The sequence below is a fragment of the Daucus carota genome, chromosome 3, assembly GCF_001625215.2.
Source record: "Daucus carota subsp. sativus chromosome 3, DH1 v3.0, whole genome shotgun sequence".
NCBI classification, from domain to species: domain Eukaryota; kingdom Viridiplantae; phylum Streptophyta; class Magnoliopsida; order Apiales; family Apiaceae; genus Daucus; species Daucus carota.
In genome coordinates, this window is record NC_030383.2 from 60,978,915 (window position 1) to 60,997,196 (window position 18,282).

Sequence of the window (18,282 nt, forward strand, 5' to 3'; positions counted from 1 at the left end):
TTACTGGTATTAAGTAAGTGCCAAGATTTTATAATCTATGGTGACCAGTCACAATCTCTGATTACTGGAGAAATACTGTTGCACAATAATATTTAAAGGTCGTGATTCATTTACACTGAAAAGCGTCCTTGAAAAAAAAAAAAAAAAAGGGTCAATTTATTTTACATTTCTCCATCAGAGTATGCCTATTGTCTATGTCTTGAGAGTTTAAATAAATTATTCCTGCCTACCTTATAATTACGAAATTGTGAAATTCCCTAGTCTCTGATCTCATATGTTCAATCACACACATAATTTCACAAGCACATTATTGAGCTATAGATTTTATGACAAACTCTGATTTTCTGATGAATGTTCTAAAAAAAAATCATGTCTTTATTCTGAGGTACTTAGAAATTTTATTTTCTTTGATGTAAATCTCAGAGTTTAAAATTCGAGAGATTTAATCTTGATTTTTTAAATCTTGTACATTTCAGGAGTACAAATATTCAGAGAATATGAAGGGAGTATTTCAAACGGATGTATTGTTAGTAGGTTTACATGAAAAACATTTTAATAGGAGAACGTGTAATCAGCATTTATAACTGCACTGTTTTACTGCGCTCATAATGATTACTTTCTTTTCTCCATGCCACTAACTCTCGTCCACCAGTTAAAAACTGACAGGTGTCCATGTGAACAAAGAGACATGCGTGTACAGCTACACAAAATCTGAAGGGTTTATCACATCAGATTTTATTGCTCATTATTCTCTTATACACTCAATCTCTACACACACTCTCTTCACAAACTCTTACTCTCTTCTCTCTGAAATTCAAATTTTCTCACACACATTTTCTCAAACACTTTTCTCTACTCACAAACTCTGTTATAATGGCAACTACTACATTCACCCATGCAGGTGTGGACTTTGTCCCCAATAACTATACAGCAATTCTTGACACTGCCGAAGCTCCAAGGGATTATCATCCCATGCAGCAATTTCTTGCCCAGAGTGCTATTGCTACAGCTCTTACCGCTCCTGCCAGACTATCAGGAAGCCAAATCATCAGTTTTTGGAGGACGGGTAAGTACGACAATGGTGGTGAAAATGGATCACCATCAATTGTGTTTCCATTTGAAGGGGAGGAGTATTTTGTTACTCCAGCCACAGTCAGGAAAGCATTCAACCTATCAGAGCGTGACACTGCTTATGTCACTAATGGCGATGCCAATCTAAGGACTATGATGACTGACTTGGGCTACTATGATTCTTTGGACAAACTGGGACAATTGAAGCGTCCTGGACTCAGGAAGGAGTGGAGTTTCTTCTTTGATTGCATAACCAGGGCTTTCCAGAAGAAATCTACCAACTGGGATGCAATACCCATGGACATGCTACAAATTGGGTATTCTCTGATCTATTCTACTAATTTCGATTATGGTAGATTAGTTATTAGAAATATTGGTGAAAGAATGAATGAAAATCGTAAAGTTGTATATTTTTCTCGATTTTGCCAATTATTATTCAATGCATCTGTTGGAGAGGTAGAATTTGATGATGAGATCAGATCTTTTAAGTTGCATAAAAGGGCTTTCAAAGATCTCATCTCTAAAGATGAAAAGAGGCCAGTTCTCAGGCCATTCCAGGCTCCAGCACAAATAAGGGAAAGACTGAACATGCCTCCAGCAAATCAACAATCTCCAGTCTCTCCACAAGCACCCAGAACTTCTGCATCTAAGTCCAAGAGGGCTGCAAAGTCTGATGCAACCCCCTCTACTGCCAAAAGGACAAGAACCTCTGTTGCTACACATGTTCTGAAATCAAACTCTGAAGTGCCGACAAACACTGATGAGCAAGTAAACTCTGAGGCTCACTTAAACTCTGATGCTCCAAACTCTGAGATCCCAGAAACCACTGAAGCTGCTACTCCTCAAAAGCAGAAGAAAAGAAGAAGACTTGTTGCAGCATATGAATATGATGATCTTGAACCTGCACTTGCCTTAAACTCTGAACCTACTCCTACAACAGCCTCTGAACCTGTTCAAGCCAGTCCTCAGAAGCCAGCCAGATTCAAGAAAAGGGCTCAAAAGTCTGCAAGAGCAAAAGTCCCAGTTACTGAAATTACAGACTTCACAGTTGAGGAAGACCAAACACCACCAACTCCAGTTGCTGAACATTCTCAAGCTCTGATGGTGCTTCCTATCCAAGCTGTTCCTCTCACATCTCCTACAGCATCTACTTCATCCTCTGAAGTAGATGAGGAAATAAAGTGTGATGAACCAGTTACATCTGAAGCTGGAGCAAATATGGCTGATCTTCATACTCCAGTATCTGATCATGGACCTTCTACTCAAATTCCTACTTCTCCAATGAAAATTCCAGAAGGTGCCATAGTTCATGATACAGCTCCAGACAACTACAGGTCTGATGTAGTTGATGAATCTGACAGGGTAGCTATGGAAGCTCTACAATCTCTTGCTCAGACTGGTGAAGAGACTATCAAATCACAGTCTGAAGCTAAAGGAAAATCTGCTCAAGACAGTGTGGAGAAAGTTGCTGATCCTGTTCCTGATGCTGACAAAGCAAACTCTGAGGCTGATACTGAGGATGATGATAGTTCCTCTGAAAATGATGGAAATGATGGAGTTCCTTTGACTCAACAAAAGTGGGAGTCTACTAGCCAGTATACTGCCAGGCTACAAACTCTGACCACAGACTCTGAGCCACTTCCCAGGGATCTTCAAGTTGATCCTCCAAAATGAAGTATGGGATAAACTCTGGCTTAGTCATCAGCATTCTCTGGAGACACCTAAAGCTGAAGAATTTTTGTCTATGGCAGAGAATAAAATTTCAAACTCTGATGTTATGTCAAGCCTCAAAGGCACAATTCTTTATCTGAAGACATTTCATCCTGCTCATGCCCAGACATCTAAATCAATAGATGGTCTAAGAACAGAGGTAGCAAAAGTCAAGGAGACAAATGAGCTGGAAAAGAAAAGGACCATGCTTCCTCTGAAAGAGAATGTACAGAAGCTGGTAACTGCCAATGAATCTCTGGACAAACGGATGACCATGATTGAATCAAATCAAGAGAAGATGTCCAAACAGCTTGAAGCCATCCAATCTTCACTTTCTCTGATCACATCCATACTGATTCCTGATGAGGATGATGTCAAAAAGGGGGAGAGAGTAGCTCAAGTCAAATGCAAGTCTACTACTCAAACTCTGAAGAGAAAGAAGAAGGATGATGATGATGATATTGATGATTTCACCAAGCACAAGAGATTTCAAGCAAGGACTGGTGGAAGAGTTCCAAACTCTGACAGTCAGAAACAATCTAAGCAAAGTACTAAGTCTGGTCCAACACATAATGTCACATCTGGATCAAAGCACAGACCAGTGACTGGATCAGACAAACCAATGACTGATGAAGAGCTTGCTAGATTGGTTTTTGAACAAGAAAATCCAGAAGCCAATTTGGATTTGGAGTTGATTGCTGCAGAGGAAGCTGAGCTGAAAAAGGAACATGTTGAAGCTATAAACTCTGGAAAGATCCAAAAACCTACAAAGTCAACTACCAAGCCAAAAGAGAAAGGAATATTGATAAAGGAACCTACTGTTGCTGATCAGAGTTTACCAGTCAAAAAGGTATACTCTGAAGATGAATACACCTCCAAGGGTAAAAGCAAAGTAGATGAACATCTGGAGAAAGGCTGGGATAAGAAGAAAGATACAACCTCTGACAAGGATCAAGTTGTAAAGGAAAAGAAGACAGAAGCTGCAATCTCTGACAAAGCTCATGTTGCAGAACCCCAAAAAGAAATATTAACCTCTGACAAAGCTCAAGTTAATAAGGATGCAAAGACAGACACAACCTCTGACAATGCTCAAGCTGTGTTTAAACCAACAACTACTCCACTGGCTGGATTTGCAAAGCCTACTCTGATGACTGAGATAAGCTTTGAAAAGGGCTCAATTCAACCAATCTCTCATCGTAAGGCAGGAAGAGATAAAGGAGGGCTGGGATCCAAATATGAAAAATTTGATCAGAGTATAGGATCAAGACCAGATGACCCCTCATCTCTCTGTGCTCCTAAGACTGGAGTATTGCAAGACAAAATGGACAGACTTGATTCAGTCCAGTTGGTGAAGAATGACAGAGGAGATAATATTCTTATCTACTTCATGTCTGATGGAACAGTGTTTAGAGTACTTGAAGCAGATCTCTATGCTAAACACTGGGAGGAATTGAGATATGTATCACACATATTTCAAGTGAAAAACAAGTCAGGACAACACATCTTCAACCTGCTTAAGGATCAAATCAGAAGAAAGATGGGGATTACAGGAAATAAAAATGCTGGACCTTTTATTCCTAAATACCTCAATCATAAAGGACAGCTGGTTGAGATGAAGAAAAATTCAGCAAAGATTGAAACAATAGGTGGAATCAGAACCCTTGCATTTAATGAAGAGTCTGATAAAGCTTACAATATCAGGCTGGATAGAGACTTGAAGAAGAACAAGATTTATGATCTCAGAGCTGCAATTTATCAAACTGGAGTTTCAGATCCAGAGCTGAGAGAGATCAAGAGACAAATGATTACAGTGCTTGAAGAAGCTGAAAAAGAACTTCTCAGAGGGTATCTAAAGACAGCAAATGGCATCTATGTAGCTAAGGAGTAAAGTATCTGTAAGTATTAAAAGTTTTCTGTTATAATTAGTTAAACTCTGTTGCATTTGACTTATATGTTTTGACATCATCAATTATCTGTTAACTTGCACATAACATATTTATGCACAAGTTGGGGGAGATTGTTAGATATAATTGATGATTACTAATATTCTTAAAGTCTGTTTTAGAACAGGAATCATCAGAGTTTAATCGGGAAGCTGATCAGAGTTTAGTAAAGTCTGACAGAGTTTGTTAAAGTCTGATCAGAGTTTACATAGTCAAGACTCGACAGAGTTTACACGTGGAAAGAGCTCAGAAGCGGATATACTTCAAGGAAGGATAGAAGCGGAGGAGTGATTTGCTGACTATGGAAACTAAACAGAAAACTGGAGCAATCTTTGATTGATAGAATTCATAGCAGATTTATAGGATATCAAATCAGAGATTGATTTTGTAACTGTGTCTATATAAACACAGATTAGGGTTACTCTAGATGAGTTGAGTTATCGAGTATATTATTAAGAACCCTAGCAGCTCTTAGTGATACATTATAAATCACTGAGAGAGTTTTTGTAACCATTCAAGCTTTGTGAATATAAGAGTTTACTGCTTTCAATCTCTTATATTGTCTTACTGTGTTACAGATTGTGATCACTATATCAGATTATATAGTGAATTTATAGGACCTAACATAAGATTTACTCAGTTTTGTTTTAAAAAGAATAGTGCTTGGAAATCGGAGAGCACTGGGAATGAGTATTAGAATTTTAATAATTTTTTCATTTTCAATTAAATTTTTAGTGTAAAATTATAAGTGTTTAATCTTGAAATTTAAGTATGACAATTTTTTGTTATTTATATATAAGAATATTTTATAAATTAATAACAACAATCTAATATCATCAATAATTCATTATTAAATAAATAATATTATTGACAATACATTAATAATAATTGAGTTCACAGTTCAAGTATATATCATCCTCTTGATACTATCTCATAATAATAACTATATGTATATTTCTAGTTATCATCTCTATTTTACAGAAAAAATTAAATCCAAATTTGACTCAGACTCTTAGAGTACTCGGACTCAAATCGAGTTTTGACTTATTTCTCATGAAATCGTTTTTGAATGCGAGTATCCGAAATTTGGATCGAACAAGAGTTAAAAATGAGTACTCGGATGTGTATTCCGTCGAGTTAACCGATTTTTAGAACACTAAGTTGTGCACTAACTTTTTGGCTTTTATCTGACTGTTGCAATTACACGACTATCTCCGTAGCTGGTAACACAAAAGATGTACTTGGATGAGTTGGGACGGTTAACCTAAACTGAAATCTTGTTGAATAATAAAATAATATATAATTTTTATTTATTTCAATCAAATTTTATTCTTAAAAATTAGCATTTCTCTTCCTCATATCAAATCAAACACATGATAGTGGATAAAGCACTTGAAAGACCCTTTTATCTTCACATAAATTAATCAAAATCATTCTGAAACCATTTGATATTAGGTTCAAAGTGCACAACTTTACAAACACTCATTGCTGGTTTTATAATCGATTTAAGAGGGAGATAGGAGATTTGATCAAGTGTGACAGCATTTTGCACTCATTTTTGTGATAACAGTGTGTGCTTATCCCACTGAGAAGAGAACAAAATAGCCTAAAGTGTTTTTAGCTTAGAAAATGTCGTCCAGTGGCTTAGTCGATTTCAGTGGCCCATGATGCATCCAGTGACAACTGGTGGGCTGGCCCATCTCAAATCAGAATAAAACCAGATATTTCAGTGGTTAGGTAAAGTCGTCAGACTGTGAAGTGGATCCGCATTCCCGGACTACGCAACGCTGTTGTGCAAGTATGCAGGGTCCGTTTGGAAAAATTAAAAAAAAAAGTGATTCCGTACTTAAAGTAAAGAAGTAGATTAAGAGTGAGAGATAAATAAGTTAATAAAGTGTATGGAAAATAAGTTGAATCTCTGAGAGAGAATCTAGCATTCTCGGCTTCTTAAAAGTGCTTCTGCTTATTTACACAAACGGGTTAAGAAAAATAGAAGCCAGAGCACTTCTGTTTCCCAAACAACCACGCAGTTTAGATAGAGTGGATAAAAATTATTAATACAATAATAAATTATTATAAATTATCTTTTGAAGTGATCATATATATTTTTATAAAATCAAATATCGAAAACAAATAAATTCTAGAAACACTAAAATTTTCAACTTCTCAAATTATGACTTATCCATCAAAAATTAATTTATAAATACTTTAATTCACTTAAAAGTCGAGCCGAACACCCAAATTATCTGTTGCAATTTACTCTGATGATGCCTGATCTGAAGGTTTTTTCTTTAAGCAGTGTATATAGGACATGTCAGTGTGTCTATTTACAAGCAAGCTTCCACCATGCAATCATGTATCTTTCGAAAATAAAATTGTGATTCGTACATTAGGTGTATCATTATGAAGTTGAATATAGCTCGACAAAATGTACGACACCAGATAGGATTCGAATGTTTCTGCACTAGCTCTAGTATTTTCTTTTCTGAAAAATAGTTAAAAGTATATAATAAATCTGAAAATAATTTTTCCGAATAACATTATAAATATTTAATTAATCTAAATAAAAATTGCTAATGTCGTTATGTTAATGGCTAAGTCGAGTAGGGAGATTAGTGTGAAATTAGAATACGGACGTGCAATAATGAAAGTAAAAGATGTATGTCTAAGTCTTTCAAAAGACCAAATATCTTTGGACTAATTTATCGAAATAAATAATACGGATGATGTAGATATAAGTACTGCGATTCTATCACAGAGAATATCGAATATATTGCTAAGAATGTTATGCATCATAATACCCTTCAGGTTGTTAATATTTTAGAGAGAGTGTTTGACATGTATTTTAAGATTTCTGTATAATGTGACTTTATAAGTTGTATTAATTATTTTTATAAAAATTCATATTCAAATTTTTATTCCAAAAAGCTTTAAAAAAACAAGTTAAAGGTAAGGGAGTAAAATTGTTAAAAATGGAAGGGGGACGGCAGGATATAATTTTTTGTGCTTCGTGAATCCAAAGACTGATGATCCAGCTGGATAGGCCGTATGGACTTGTGTTATTGCAATTGTGGGTTGGGCTGGTTTTCACGTATGTGGTTAGCTGCAGCCATTTATGAACCTTTTTTTTTTTTATCTATTAGGACAACGGACCAGGAACGAAAAAGTTTTGTTTTAACGAGAGAGATGCTTATATGAATAAATTTACTTTGATGCCGTTTGGCTTAACTTAAAATAAGTGATTTCTGCTTAAAATAAAGAAGTGAAATAAAAATTAGAAATAAGTTAAGACTTATAAGTGATTCAAGACTTCAAGTGTTTGGGAAAGGGTTAATTATCAAGTTGGTCACTGAAGTGGGCTTAATGTATCAAGTTAGTCACTGAACTTAAAACGATATCAAAATGGTCACTGAAGTGGCCATAAATATCAAACAAGTATCTTGAAATATGAATTCAAGTAATAAAAAATTATTTATAAAGTTTTACACATTATTTTTAAATGTTACCACAACCAACTATAAGGTTATGATTTCTAATATTTAAAATAATATATTTATATTCTATCAAGTTTATTTATTATTTATATTTTATTATATAGTTATTTTCTTTGTTTTATTTTAAAATAAATAATAAATAAACTTGATAAAATCTAAATATATTATCATAAATATTAAAAGGCATAACCTTTTACTTGGTTTTGGTAACATTCAAAAATAATGTGTAAAACTTTACAAATAATAATTTTATTGCTTGAATTCATATTTGAAGATACTTGTTTGATATTTATGGTCACTTCAGTGACCATCTTGATATCGTTTTAAGTTCAGTGACCAACTTGATACATTATACCCACTTCAGTGACCAATTAGATAATTAACCCGTTTGGGAAAGAAGCAGAAGTCATGAAACAAAAGCTAACATTCTCAGTTTTTTATAAGTAGTTCTTGACTTATTACACAAACCGTACGAAATAAGTGCTTCTAATTTATAAACCCAGAAGCCAGCTTTTAAGCTGTGGCCAAACACCACCTTTATATAATTGAAAATTATCACAAAGATGAAAAATGTAGTTTATTATAAAAAGGAGCATAATAATATTATACGAAAATTGTTTGAGCGGTATTACGGATATACAGTTGGCTAATTGTGTATGGATAGGCTGTAAATGGATTTGATATCCGATCCGATCCGTGGGTGAATAAATGGATATGGACATTTATTAAAAAGAAATGATTCGATAATAATCTGATCCGATAAAGAATGGATATAAATATGGTCAAATCCGATCAGTTAACAATCCATGCTTAGCTATATTACGTATATATTTTATATCGTATTGTATTATAATATAATATATTATATTGTTTTATAATATATTATATTAATAAATTACATACAGAGTAAATACGGGAGCTAAATTTTTCCACTTGACTGTGAAGTTTATTCCGCGTGTAACACCTTCCAATCACCTTTTTCCGTTTTTAGGACATATATATTAATTTTAATCCTTTTAAATGGAGGAGACCATAATTTGCTTCCTCTAAGACCCCAGAAGTATTAAATAATTTGTTTATTATATTTCTATTCACTTGATACATTCTATGTTGAAGGTTTTTATAAAAACAACCAACAAAATTTTATAATTACATTTTTGTTAATAAAATGTAACTGCAGACTTTACTTTATTATTGTATTAATTCCTTTTTGTACTTGTTAAGTTAAAATTCATGAATTAATATAGCTAGAAAATATCACTTATTTTTTTTTTTATGAAAAGTTAATATATCCTTCGCGTGCAAAAATATATTTCATGATTTTAGTGGATTGAATTTCCGATCCGATTGTTCACAATCCGAATGGATTGGATATAGATTGACTTGTAAAAATATACTAGGGCCGCTTGAGCGAGTTTAAAGCAAGTGTTTCTTTATTAAAGTGAAAAAATAAAATAGTGGTTAGAAACAAGTAAAAAGTGATTAAAAAATATTTGAGAAATAGATAGAGTGTTTTTTAAAAAATAAGTATTTTTTCTGAGTGGCCAAACAGGCACGGAGGCACATTTTACAGAAATGAGGGAGATGCTGGGAAAATAAAGTTAACCGTTTTTTTAAAAGGAAAGTCCTTTTATGCCGGTCTTTCCAATTAAAAAACTTCTGCAACACTTTAAAAAAAAAAAAAAAAACTTCTTCAACACACTTCTCTTGATTCAAGCCCTTGTTTAAAAACCCAACACGCACACACATTGACTTGCAGAGATTCTTGAATTACACAAAGAAATGTCCGGTGATTCAAGAACAATGAGAAGTAACAAAAGATTGAGAGACGAAGGTTCTGAAAGTGGGGATTTCATTGATGGGCCTAAAGAAATGAAGGGCATTGACAAGTATTTAAAAATGAGTGTTAAGCAGTTGCAGCAAGAAGCTGCTGCTAGAGGGGTTTCTGCAATTGGGTTGAAGAAAGAACTCGCTGAGAGGCTTTGTGGTGCTGATAGTTCAAACCCCATTGGGTTGGATGGTATGTTCTTGATATCTTTGATTTTAATCTTGCTTGTGTGTGTCAGCGAGAGAGATAGGGAGAGAGTGGGAGAGGGAGAGAGATATAGGAGAGAGAGTGAGAGAGAGATTGGGAGAGGGAGAGAGATAGAGAGAGAGAAAGAGAGAGATATAGGAGAGAGACAGAGATAGTGGGAGAGGGGGGAGGGGGAGGGAGGGGGAGAGAGACTGAGAGAGAGAGAGATTGTGTTCAAATGCAAAGCTTGTGTAGTGTACTAATGTAGTGTACTGTTTTTATGCTCCCACATAATGTTTTATTTGCCTGTTCATACCAATTTGAAATTTCTCAAGAAGTAAAGAAAAAAGATCAAAACTTTTTGAGTTCTTAAATTTTTGAATTTTATTATTTTTACTAGTTTTTGTGTGCGGCAAAGTACTCAGTCTGTCTTTATGGAAACTGTAACCATATAACCATATTTTTTGTTATATATTATATTTGAGCTTTTGTTAGTATTTTTTAGATACAGTTTGATTTCCCAAGCAGAGCTTTGAGTTTGAAATTTAGGGCTCGCAATTCAGGGCTCGCTTGAGCCCCAGCCCAAACTTTTTATTCGAACTCGAGCTTGACAATGTTTGGCTCTACTTGCTTCAGTTACACCCCTATATACATTCTATGTTTGGTTTGGCATGTTTATAATTTTGTTTGGTTTGGTGGAGTTCAGGTGAAGAAAAGATGTTTGTTGACGGGAGCAAGTACACAAGCATGACTTTAAAGCAATTACGTGAAGAAGCTACTGCTCGAAAGCTTTCTGCAATCGGGACAAAGAAAGAGCTCATTAATAGGCTTTCTGTTGCTGACAATCCAGAGCCAAATTTACTTGATGGTAGGTAATCCATGATTAACCATGTATGTTTTGTTGTATTAACATTTTTTTGTTTAGTTCTCTTTTAGCTGATTTAGATGGCTTTATACGATAAATAAATGATTTGAACAATACTTAACTAGTACAGATATGATTCGGAAACGAAAAAAATAAAATAGAGTCATAGAGGAAGCAGAGGAGCAGGATGTATCATGTATGCCAGTTTATTTAGTCATGTATTGATGAGGCCCTAAAATTAAGTAGTAATTATTTATTAATGAAATTTAAATTTTGTGCCCCCCCTGAATAGTGTGTGCATCGCTTATCCTCATGCATGTGCATGACGGAGACAGCGAGGCTGGTTGATGATATTTTGAACCTTCTCAAAACAATTTAAAATCTTAAGATAAAACATTAAAAAATAATATTTTCAAAGGAAAGATCTCCCACCAGATTGGCAGACCCCAGAACCTGGGAAAGACATACTGTGGGTTTGGTATTTAATTTATGATATAGTTTACATTCGAGCTTGTCTGTGTGTGGGTGTGAGTGTGGAGTCTGTTCAAATGCAAACTTATAATTATTAGTGTACTGTGCTATTTCTGAGGTTCTTAGATTTCTGTTTCTTTTTGTTTGTGTTCTACATAATATGTATTTTTTGCTTGTTGATTTCGAACTTTTTATAAATAAATATCAGGCCTTTTTGGAATCTTGAAAGTTTGGTAATTTATTTTTTTGGTGGAATTCAGGCGAAGAAAAGAATTATGTTGATAATAGCAAGTATCCAAGCATGACAGTTAAACAATTGCGGCAAGAAGCCACTGCTCGAGGAATTTCTGCGACTGGGTCAAAGAAAGAGCTCATTGATAGGCTTTTTGTTGCTAACAATTCAGAGCACATTACATTTGACGGTAATCGATGCCTGACAATATATATTTCTTGCGTCTATATATTAGACAATATATATTTGTTGTGTCTATGTTTAGTGTAATGTCTTTTATGTTATCACAATATTTTTTCCTCCCATATATAGTGCCTTTTGCCTGTTGATTCCATTTTGAAGTTTTCAAAAAAAAGAAATCAAAGATCTTTAAATGAAATTTAGAATATGAAGATTCTTACAAAGAACAGAAGGTTCCTGACCAGACCCTGTTTCCAAGTGACATGCTGCTTACATGTTGTGGTATGTGTATGTATCTCATTGGTTTTGGTAAAATATAGGTGAAGAAAATAAGTATGTTGATGATAACAAGAAGGAAAAGCTGGTAACAGCTACAAAGAAAGGTGCAGCAGTACTGGATCAATGGCTAGCAGATGAGATTAAGTCACAGTACCATGTATTCCAACGAGTGAGTGGCATAGCTGCAGTACATGTCATTTGGTTTACAATTCTGCTTGAGGATTAAGAATCTAATTAACACATACTAAACTTTAATTTGAATTTCCATGTTACATATGAGTATTTTCTTTCTAATGCTTTTTCCATGTATGTAGGGAGATGAAATTTATGATGCAATGTTGAACCAGACAAATGTGGGAGATAACAACAACAAGTTCTATGTTCTTCAACTTCTAGGTCACTCCCTGCTTCTATACTTTTTTATCTCTAGTTTTCTTAAGAATATCCTGCTATATTTTCAGATGATAATCAAGTCACTTATGGAGAATTTGAGAAATTAGGATATGTTTTTTTGGCGGGGACAATAAACTGACAAGCTTAAGCTGCTTTCTGGAATTCCTTCCGTAAAGAACTTATTGCATTCTTGGCTTACTAAATTTTTACCTCCTTAACAAGAATCATCAACATCCATGCTAATATATCTCAGATTCTACTATTGCCTTTTTAATCTTACTTTGCTCTTCCGAACCAATTGCAGAATCTGATGATGGTGTAAGGTACATGGTTTACAATAGATGGGGAAGAGTTGGTATTAAGGGTCAAGATAAATTACATGGTCCTTATACATCACTGGACTGTGCTATCAAGGAGTTCGAATTAAAGTTCTTTGCCAAGACTAAGAATCAGTGGTCCAGCCGTAAAGACTTTGTTCCTTACCCGAAGTGCTACAGATGGCTGGAAATGGATTACACTGAAACAGACAACCAAACAGATGTGAGTTTCTTTTACTTTTATGTATAATTGCTTGATTAGTATCTCTACATTTGAGGTACCTAATATCAGTGTTTGTATATTGGTTCAGTTCATGTCACGTTTATATGATTTGATGAAATTATTAGGATTTAGGAGGTATTAGGTATGCACATCCTCATAAGATGATGAATAAAAAAATTATGGTTCTCACTTTTCGGTTACTATTAAATTTGACTGCTTTTTCTTAATTCTCTTGCATTATGAAGTTGGTGTTCAATGGTCATGTATGCTAGAGTTTCTTACCTTTTCATTATTTTGGAAAACTTTCCCTTTATATTTGACTCTAAATACTCAAAAAGTGATGGGCAATTATTATCAGGTACAAGCAAAGCCTACGTCTTTAACTGACATTCAACCTCGAGAAACTAAGTTGGAAGTCCGTGTAGCGAAGTTCATATCTCTTATATGTAATGTCAGCATGATGAAGCAACAGATGATCGAAATAGGTTTGGCTCTTTCTATTACTACTTCACATCATTGCAAGCGTATCAGGTTATTATTTGTGCAGACATTGCAATTATTACAAATTACAAATTCTATGAGCTGTCACCCTGTTGAATGTCTGAATTGTAAAATATCATATGCTAATCATCTTATGATATTTACATTGTTTATTATTTTTTTTAGTATGATTTATTGTACTGATTAATTTACTTGCACTGTTTTCAAAAGTCAAAACCATCCATTTATGCCATTGTAGGATACAATGCTGAAAAGTTGCCACTTGGTAAGCTAAGCAGGTCAACGATTTCTGAGGTAGCCTTTCTATGATGCGTTTTTCTTATGATGTATCTTTTTGATGGTTTTTATGCAATATCTTATCCAAATATCTTTTAGGATAAAATTTAATAGTAATCTGCAAAAATATGAACAATCTATAGTTACTTTAAGAGCCACATACACCTCAAGTATATCATGGTAGCAGATCATTAAGACACTTTCATATGCAATGTAGCTTATTACTAGCTACAACATTTAGGTTAGGCTGTATATTTTTTGTTATTATGCCAAGTTTAGTTCCTGACGGCATTTAATTTGTTACTTTTGGTTTTGATATATCGGAACATTTAATTTAATTCTGTTAAGAATAAATTCCACAAAGTAAAGTTACTCATGGCTGCCAGCCCGCCCTAACAATTAATTCTCTTTTTCATGAAATAGATTATAATGTATGTCTATGGGAAATGCACACTCACTAAATTGTCCATTTTTTCCCCAGGGCTATAAGGTGTTGAGGAAAATTGCTGACGTGATTGGCCAATCAGATAGGAAAAAACTCGAGCAGCTAAGTGGGTAAGAATCATTCACCAGAATATGATTTCTCTGATCAACAATTCTTTTACTAAAACGTATCTTGCTACGCACACGCACAAACGCTTCAGAGAGTCAAACATATATCATGAATATATATCTAATCTTTATCTGCTTCTCTCCTGAACCTCCTATTGATGATTTCTCACAATTCTTGGCCAATGTTAATATTTCCAGTGACTTTTTGCTGCAGAGAATTTTACACAGTGATTCCTCACGATTTTGGTTTCAGAAAGATGCGTGAGTTTCTCCTTTCCTCACTTCTACACTTTCTTATTACTAGTTTGGGCACATTTAGATAAACATGGACTTGTACATTTAGATTAACCAAATCTTCTTCAAAAGCTTATAACAAGTTAACAATAGATGTTTATCGTGAACATTCATAATTGTGGGTTATACAGATAGCAAACAATTTAGTCTATAAACTTGTTGACACTGATAAACTATGTTCACAGGTGAGTTTGTCATCGACAGTCCTCAGAAGTTAAAACACAAATTGGAAATGGTAGTTCTTTCTTTTCTCTCTTGATCAGATGCTATATTGCAGAAAGAATTGTCACGTGTCCAATTAAATGTTTGATTACTTCTTACAAGATAGGTTGAAGCCCTAGGTGAGATTGTGGTAGCAACAAAGTTGTTGGAGGAAGACATGGGAATGCAGGTGTTGTTTTTCCCCTCTTGATAACGATATATCATTTATTTTACGGTTATGGTCGCTATATTATTTATTTTACGGTTATGGTCGCTATATTATTTATTTTACGGTTATGGTCGCTTTCGGCTTTTTTTTTTCTTGAACACATTGTCTTTGCATCAGCAGAATAACAGCTATATACTTAGGGTACCAGCCCTTGTTTAAAGTGACTTACAACAACAATATCATGTTTAACAATCTGCACTTGCTTATATAATAGGAAGATCCTTTGTATTCTTCGTATCAACGCCTCAATTGTGAACTGCTGCCACTTGATGTTGATTCCAAGGAGTTCTCCATAGTAAGAGTTACTTCTGTTATCTTGTCATGCAGAAATTTTCAAATATGTTTTGTTATAAGAATAAGTTAGGAATGTGCTTTCTAATTCTTTCTTAATCAGTTCAAAGTAAATAAATTTTTTAGTCCTGAATCAGTTTTTCTTGTATAGTTGCTTTAGAGTTTTGGTGTCATACAGGTTTCCAAGTATATGAAGAACACTCATGCAAAGACGCATTCGAATTATACAGTGGATATTGTCCAAATATTTCGCGTCTCGAGGGAGGGTGAAGCTGAGCGATTCAAGAAGGTAATGGAGTACATACTTATGTTTGTGGCATTTCTTGCTTCTGTGGATTCATATTCTGTTGCTTGCAATTGTAGTGTTATTCTGATTATTGTTTAAGATATTGGCTTCCTCTTCTTTTCTAAGCAGTTCTCTGGGACGAAAAATAGAATGCTATTGTGGCATGGTTCTCGGCTTACAAACTGGACTGGAATACTGAAACAAGGTATTCCTATCTCCTTTTCCAGTTATTCATTTCTTATTGAGTGCAGATTTCCTCACTTCAACCTTCCCCACATTAAACACTAGGTCTGCGTATTGCCCCTCCTGAAGCACCTGTCACTGGATACATGTTTGGGAAGGGTGTCTATTTTGCTGACATGTTCTCTAAAAGTGCAAATTATTGCTGCTCAACCCCTACAGCGACATCTGGAGTGCTGCTTCTATGTGAGGTGCTCCTTTAAATTTATAAATGTCCTAGCCATGTCAAGTAGTGATAATAAAAGGCCTTTAAGAAATATCTTAAACTTTAAAAGAATGAGCCGTGTTGAGGAATGACCAATTAACAGGCCATTTAGTTGTCATTTACTCTTAAAGATCTAGTAGAGAGAAATATATTACACCTCCAAAACTCCTAATATGTAATAAGTACATCATAATTCACAAATGTTGCTTTTTCCAAAGCACTCTATGGATATTATACAAAATCTAAAGTCCTATATTAGCTTCTTACAACACATAAAGATTGTATAAACATGACTCTTATCTTGTGTTTATATCACATATACTCCTTTGTTGGAAAAGGTTCTAATTGTGACCGACAGATAATCTTGTTATGTGAAACAATGGCTTTCTTGTAGATTTATTGTCTTGCCATCTTATTTTGTAGGTTGCACTGGGTGACATGGCTGAGCTACTGAATGCAAAATACGACGCAGACAAATTGCCAGTTGGAAAGCTAAGGTTCTCTCTTTAAGTCAAGATTGCTAATCTTCTTTCCATCTCTCTACACAGCATACATTTTCGCGGCCTAATTTCTTTTGCAATATCAACGATTCCATAGAGCATATCGAGTTTTGGTTAATTTTTGTCCTTCTTAATGTTTTATATGTACCTGATCTGAAATGCTAAGTGTAGAGTATGCTTGTCCACCTGATATTGTGTAATCCAAATAATCACGGGAACAACTCTGAAAAGCACACATACATGAGCATTGAGAGATTTCTTTTGCTACTATTTTTGTTTCATATCTGATATTCTAACGCAGCACTAAAGGAGTTGGTAAAACTGCCCCGGATCTTTCAGAGGCAGAGACACTTGAGGATGGCGTTGTTGTTCCACTAGGAAAGCCAAAGCAACATTCAGATGTGCAGGTTCTACCCCTAATACCAATGATTTGTACCCGTGTTAACTTCCAAGTATAATAATTATAGATATTAAACAGAATTTAGTTTCTTTTTCAGGCTTCCTTGTTGTACAACGAATATATCGTCTATAATGCAGATCAGATAAGGATGCGCTACGTCATCCATGTCAATTTCAACTTCATGAGGTAGAATATGTCTGTATTATTTATAGCCAAGCAGATCATTGAGTTCTGTTTTGTGCCAGTAAGAGAGGTTGTTTCCTAGAGCTAGATATGTATATGTAATTACATAATGTTAACTCTTTATATATGTGGAATAAGATGTCAAGGTTTATCTAGCCTTTGTTTCGATGTCCAGATTTTTTTTTTAAGCTGATTAGTTCCTGCAGACAAATATTAGTAGTGTAAATAACTCGCAAAATGATGTTAGCCTGATACATGATAACTCTGAAAAATGAATAATCTTGTCAAATTAATTACATATACTCATTTTATTTTCTTTTCCATTTCCAGTCCTGGCACAAATATGTATATATTATTTTCTTTTAATGGGGTTGTAAACGAATCGAGTCAAATATTTGCTTATCGAGTTTTAGTTTTGCTAAACGAGTCGTTTTTGATCATTAAGGTAAACAAACACTTTTTGTCATCCAAACTTGAGTTCGTTAAGAACCAAGTTCGTGATAATTTGAGTCGAGTTTGACTTGAGTTGTTCGTGAAAATTCGAAGAGTTCGCAAATTTAATTATCGAGACGAGCGAGAATCGAATCGGTCCAAATGAATATTCATGGTCTGACTTCATGTTACTCTTCCCTAAAAATATGTTGGTTTCTGTAGTGTGATGTGAAAGACCAAGATTTAAGGAACAGAAGCAAGCAATGATTGAAAATGTACTATACTATTATGCTAACTAAAAACATGCATAATCCATCTTGTTGATTCCTTCTCCACTTTCTGTGGTGCATGTGACACTCCATTTGTTTTTTCAAACTCAACAGCTGACTGTATATAATTAATTGCTTTCTTTATCTAATCTCAGTCACTGCATTTCACACTAATCCACGTTTATGTGTGGATTAGTATGATTCAAAACCACCTGCTCCAGTTGCTTAATA

General features: G+C 34.5%; 1 protein-coding gene across 2 annotated transcripts; it reads left to right on the forward strand.

The window, feature by feature from the left end:
* Positions 1 to 9,869: 9,869 nt before the first annotated feature.
* On the forward strand, positions 9,870 to 17,505 carry LOC108211274 (poly [ADP-ribose] polymerase 2). Of its 2 annotated transcripts, XM_017382829.2 has the most exons (19): positions 9,870 to 10,238; positions 10,939 to 11,100; positions 11,829 to 11,990; positions 12,301 to 12,428; positions 12,574 to 12,655; positions 12,957 to 13,192; positions 13,551 to 13,677; positions 13,932 to 13,987; positions 14,451 to 14,524; positions 14,736 to 14,782; positions 15,001 to 15,050; positions 15,144 to 15,206; positions 15,460 to 15,540; positions 15,715 to 15,825; positions 15,952 to 16,027; positions 16,111 to 16,253; positions 16,691 to 16,764; positions 17,069 to 17,174; positions 17,265 to 17,505. In XM_017382829.2, exons 1-19 carry the CDS (start codon positions 10,001 to 10,003, stop codon positions 17,355 to 17,357), a joined length of 2,109 nt encoding a protein of 702 aa, XP_017238318.1. In that variant the 5' UTR covers positions 9,870 to 10,000; the 3' UTR covers positions 17,358 to 17,505. The 2 variants fall into 2 exon arrangements, 1 of the variants encoding a protein (XP_017238318.1); XR_010290204.1 differs by lacking the exon at positions 17,265 to 17,505 and having other exon boundaries at positions 9,896 to 10,238; positions 16,111 to 16,248.
* Positions 17,506 to 18,282: the final 777 nt, after the last annotated feature.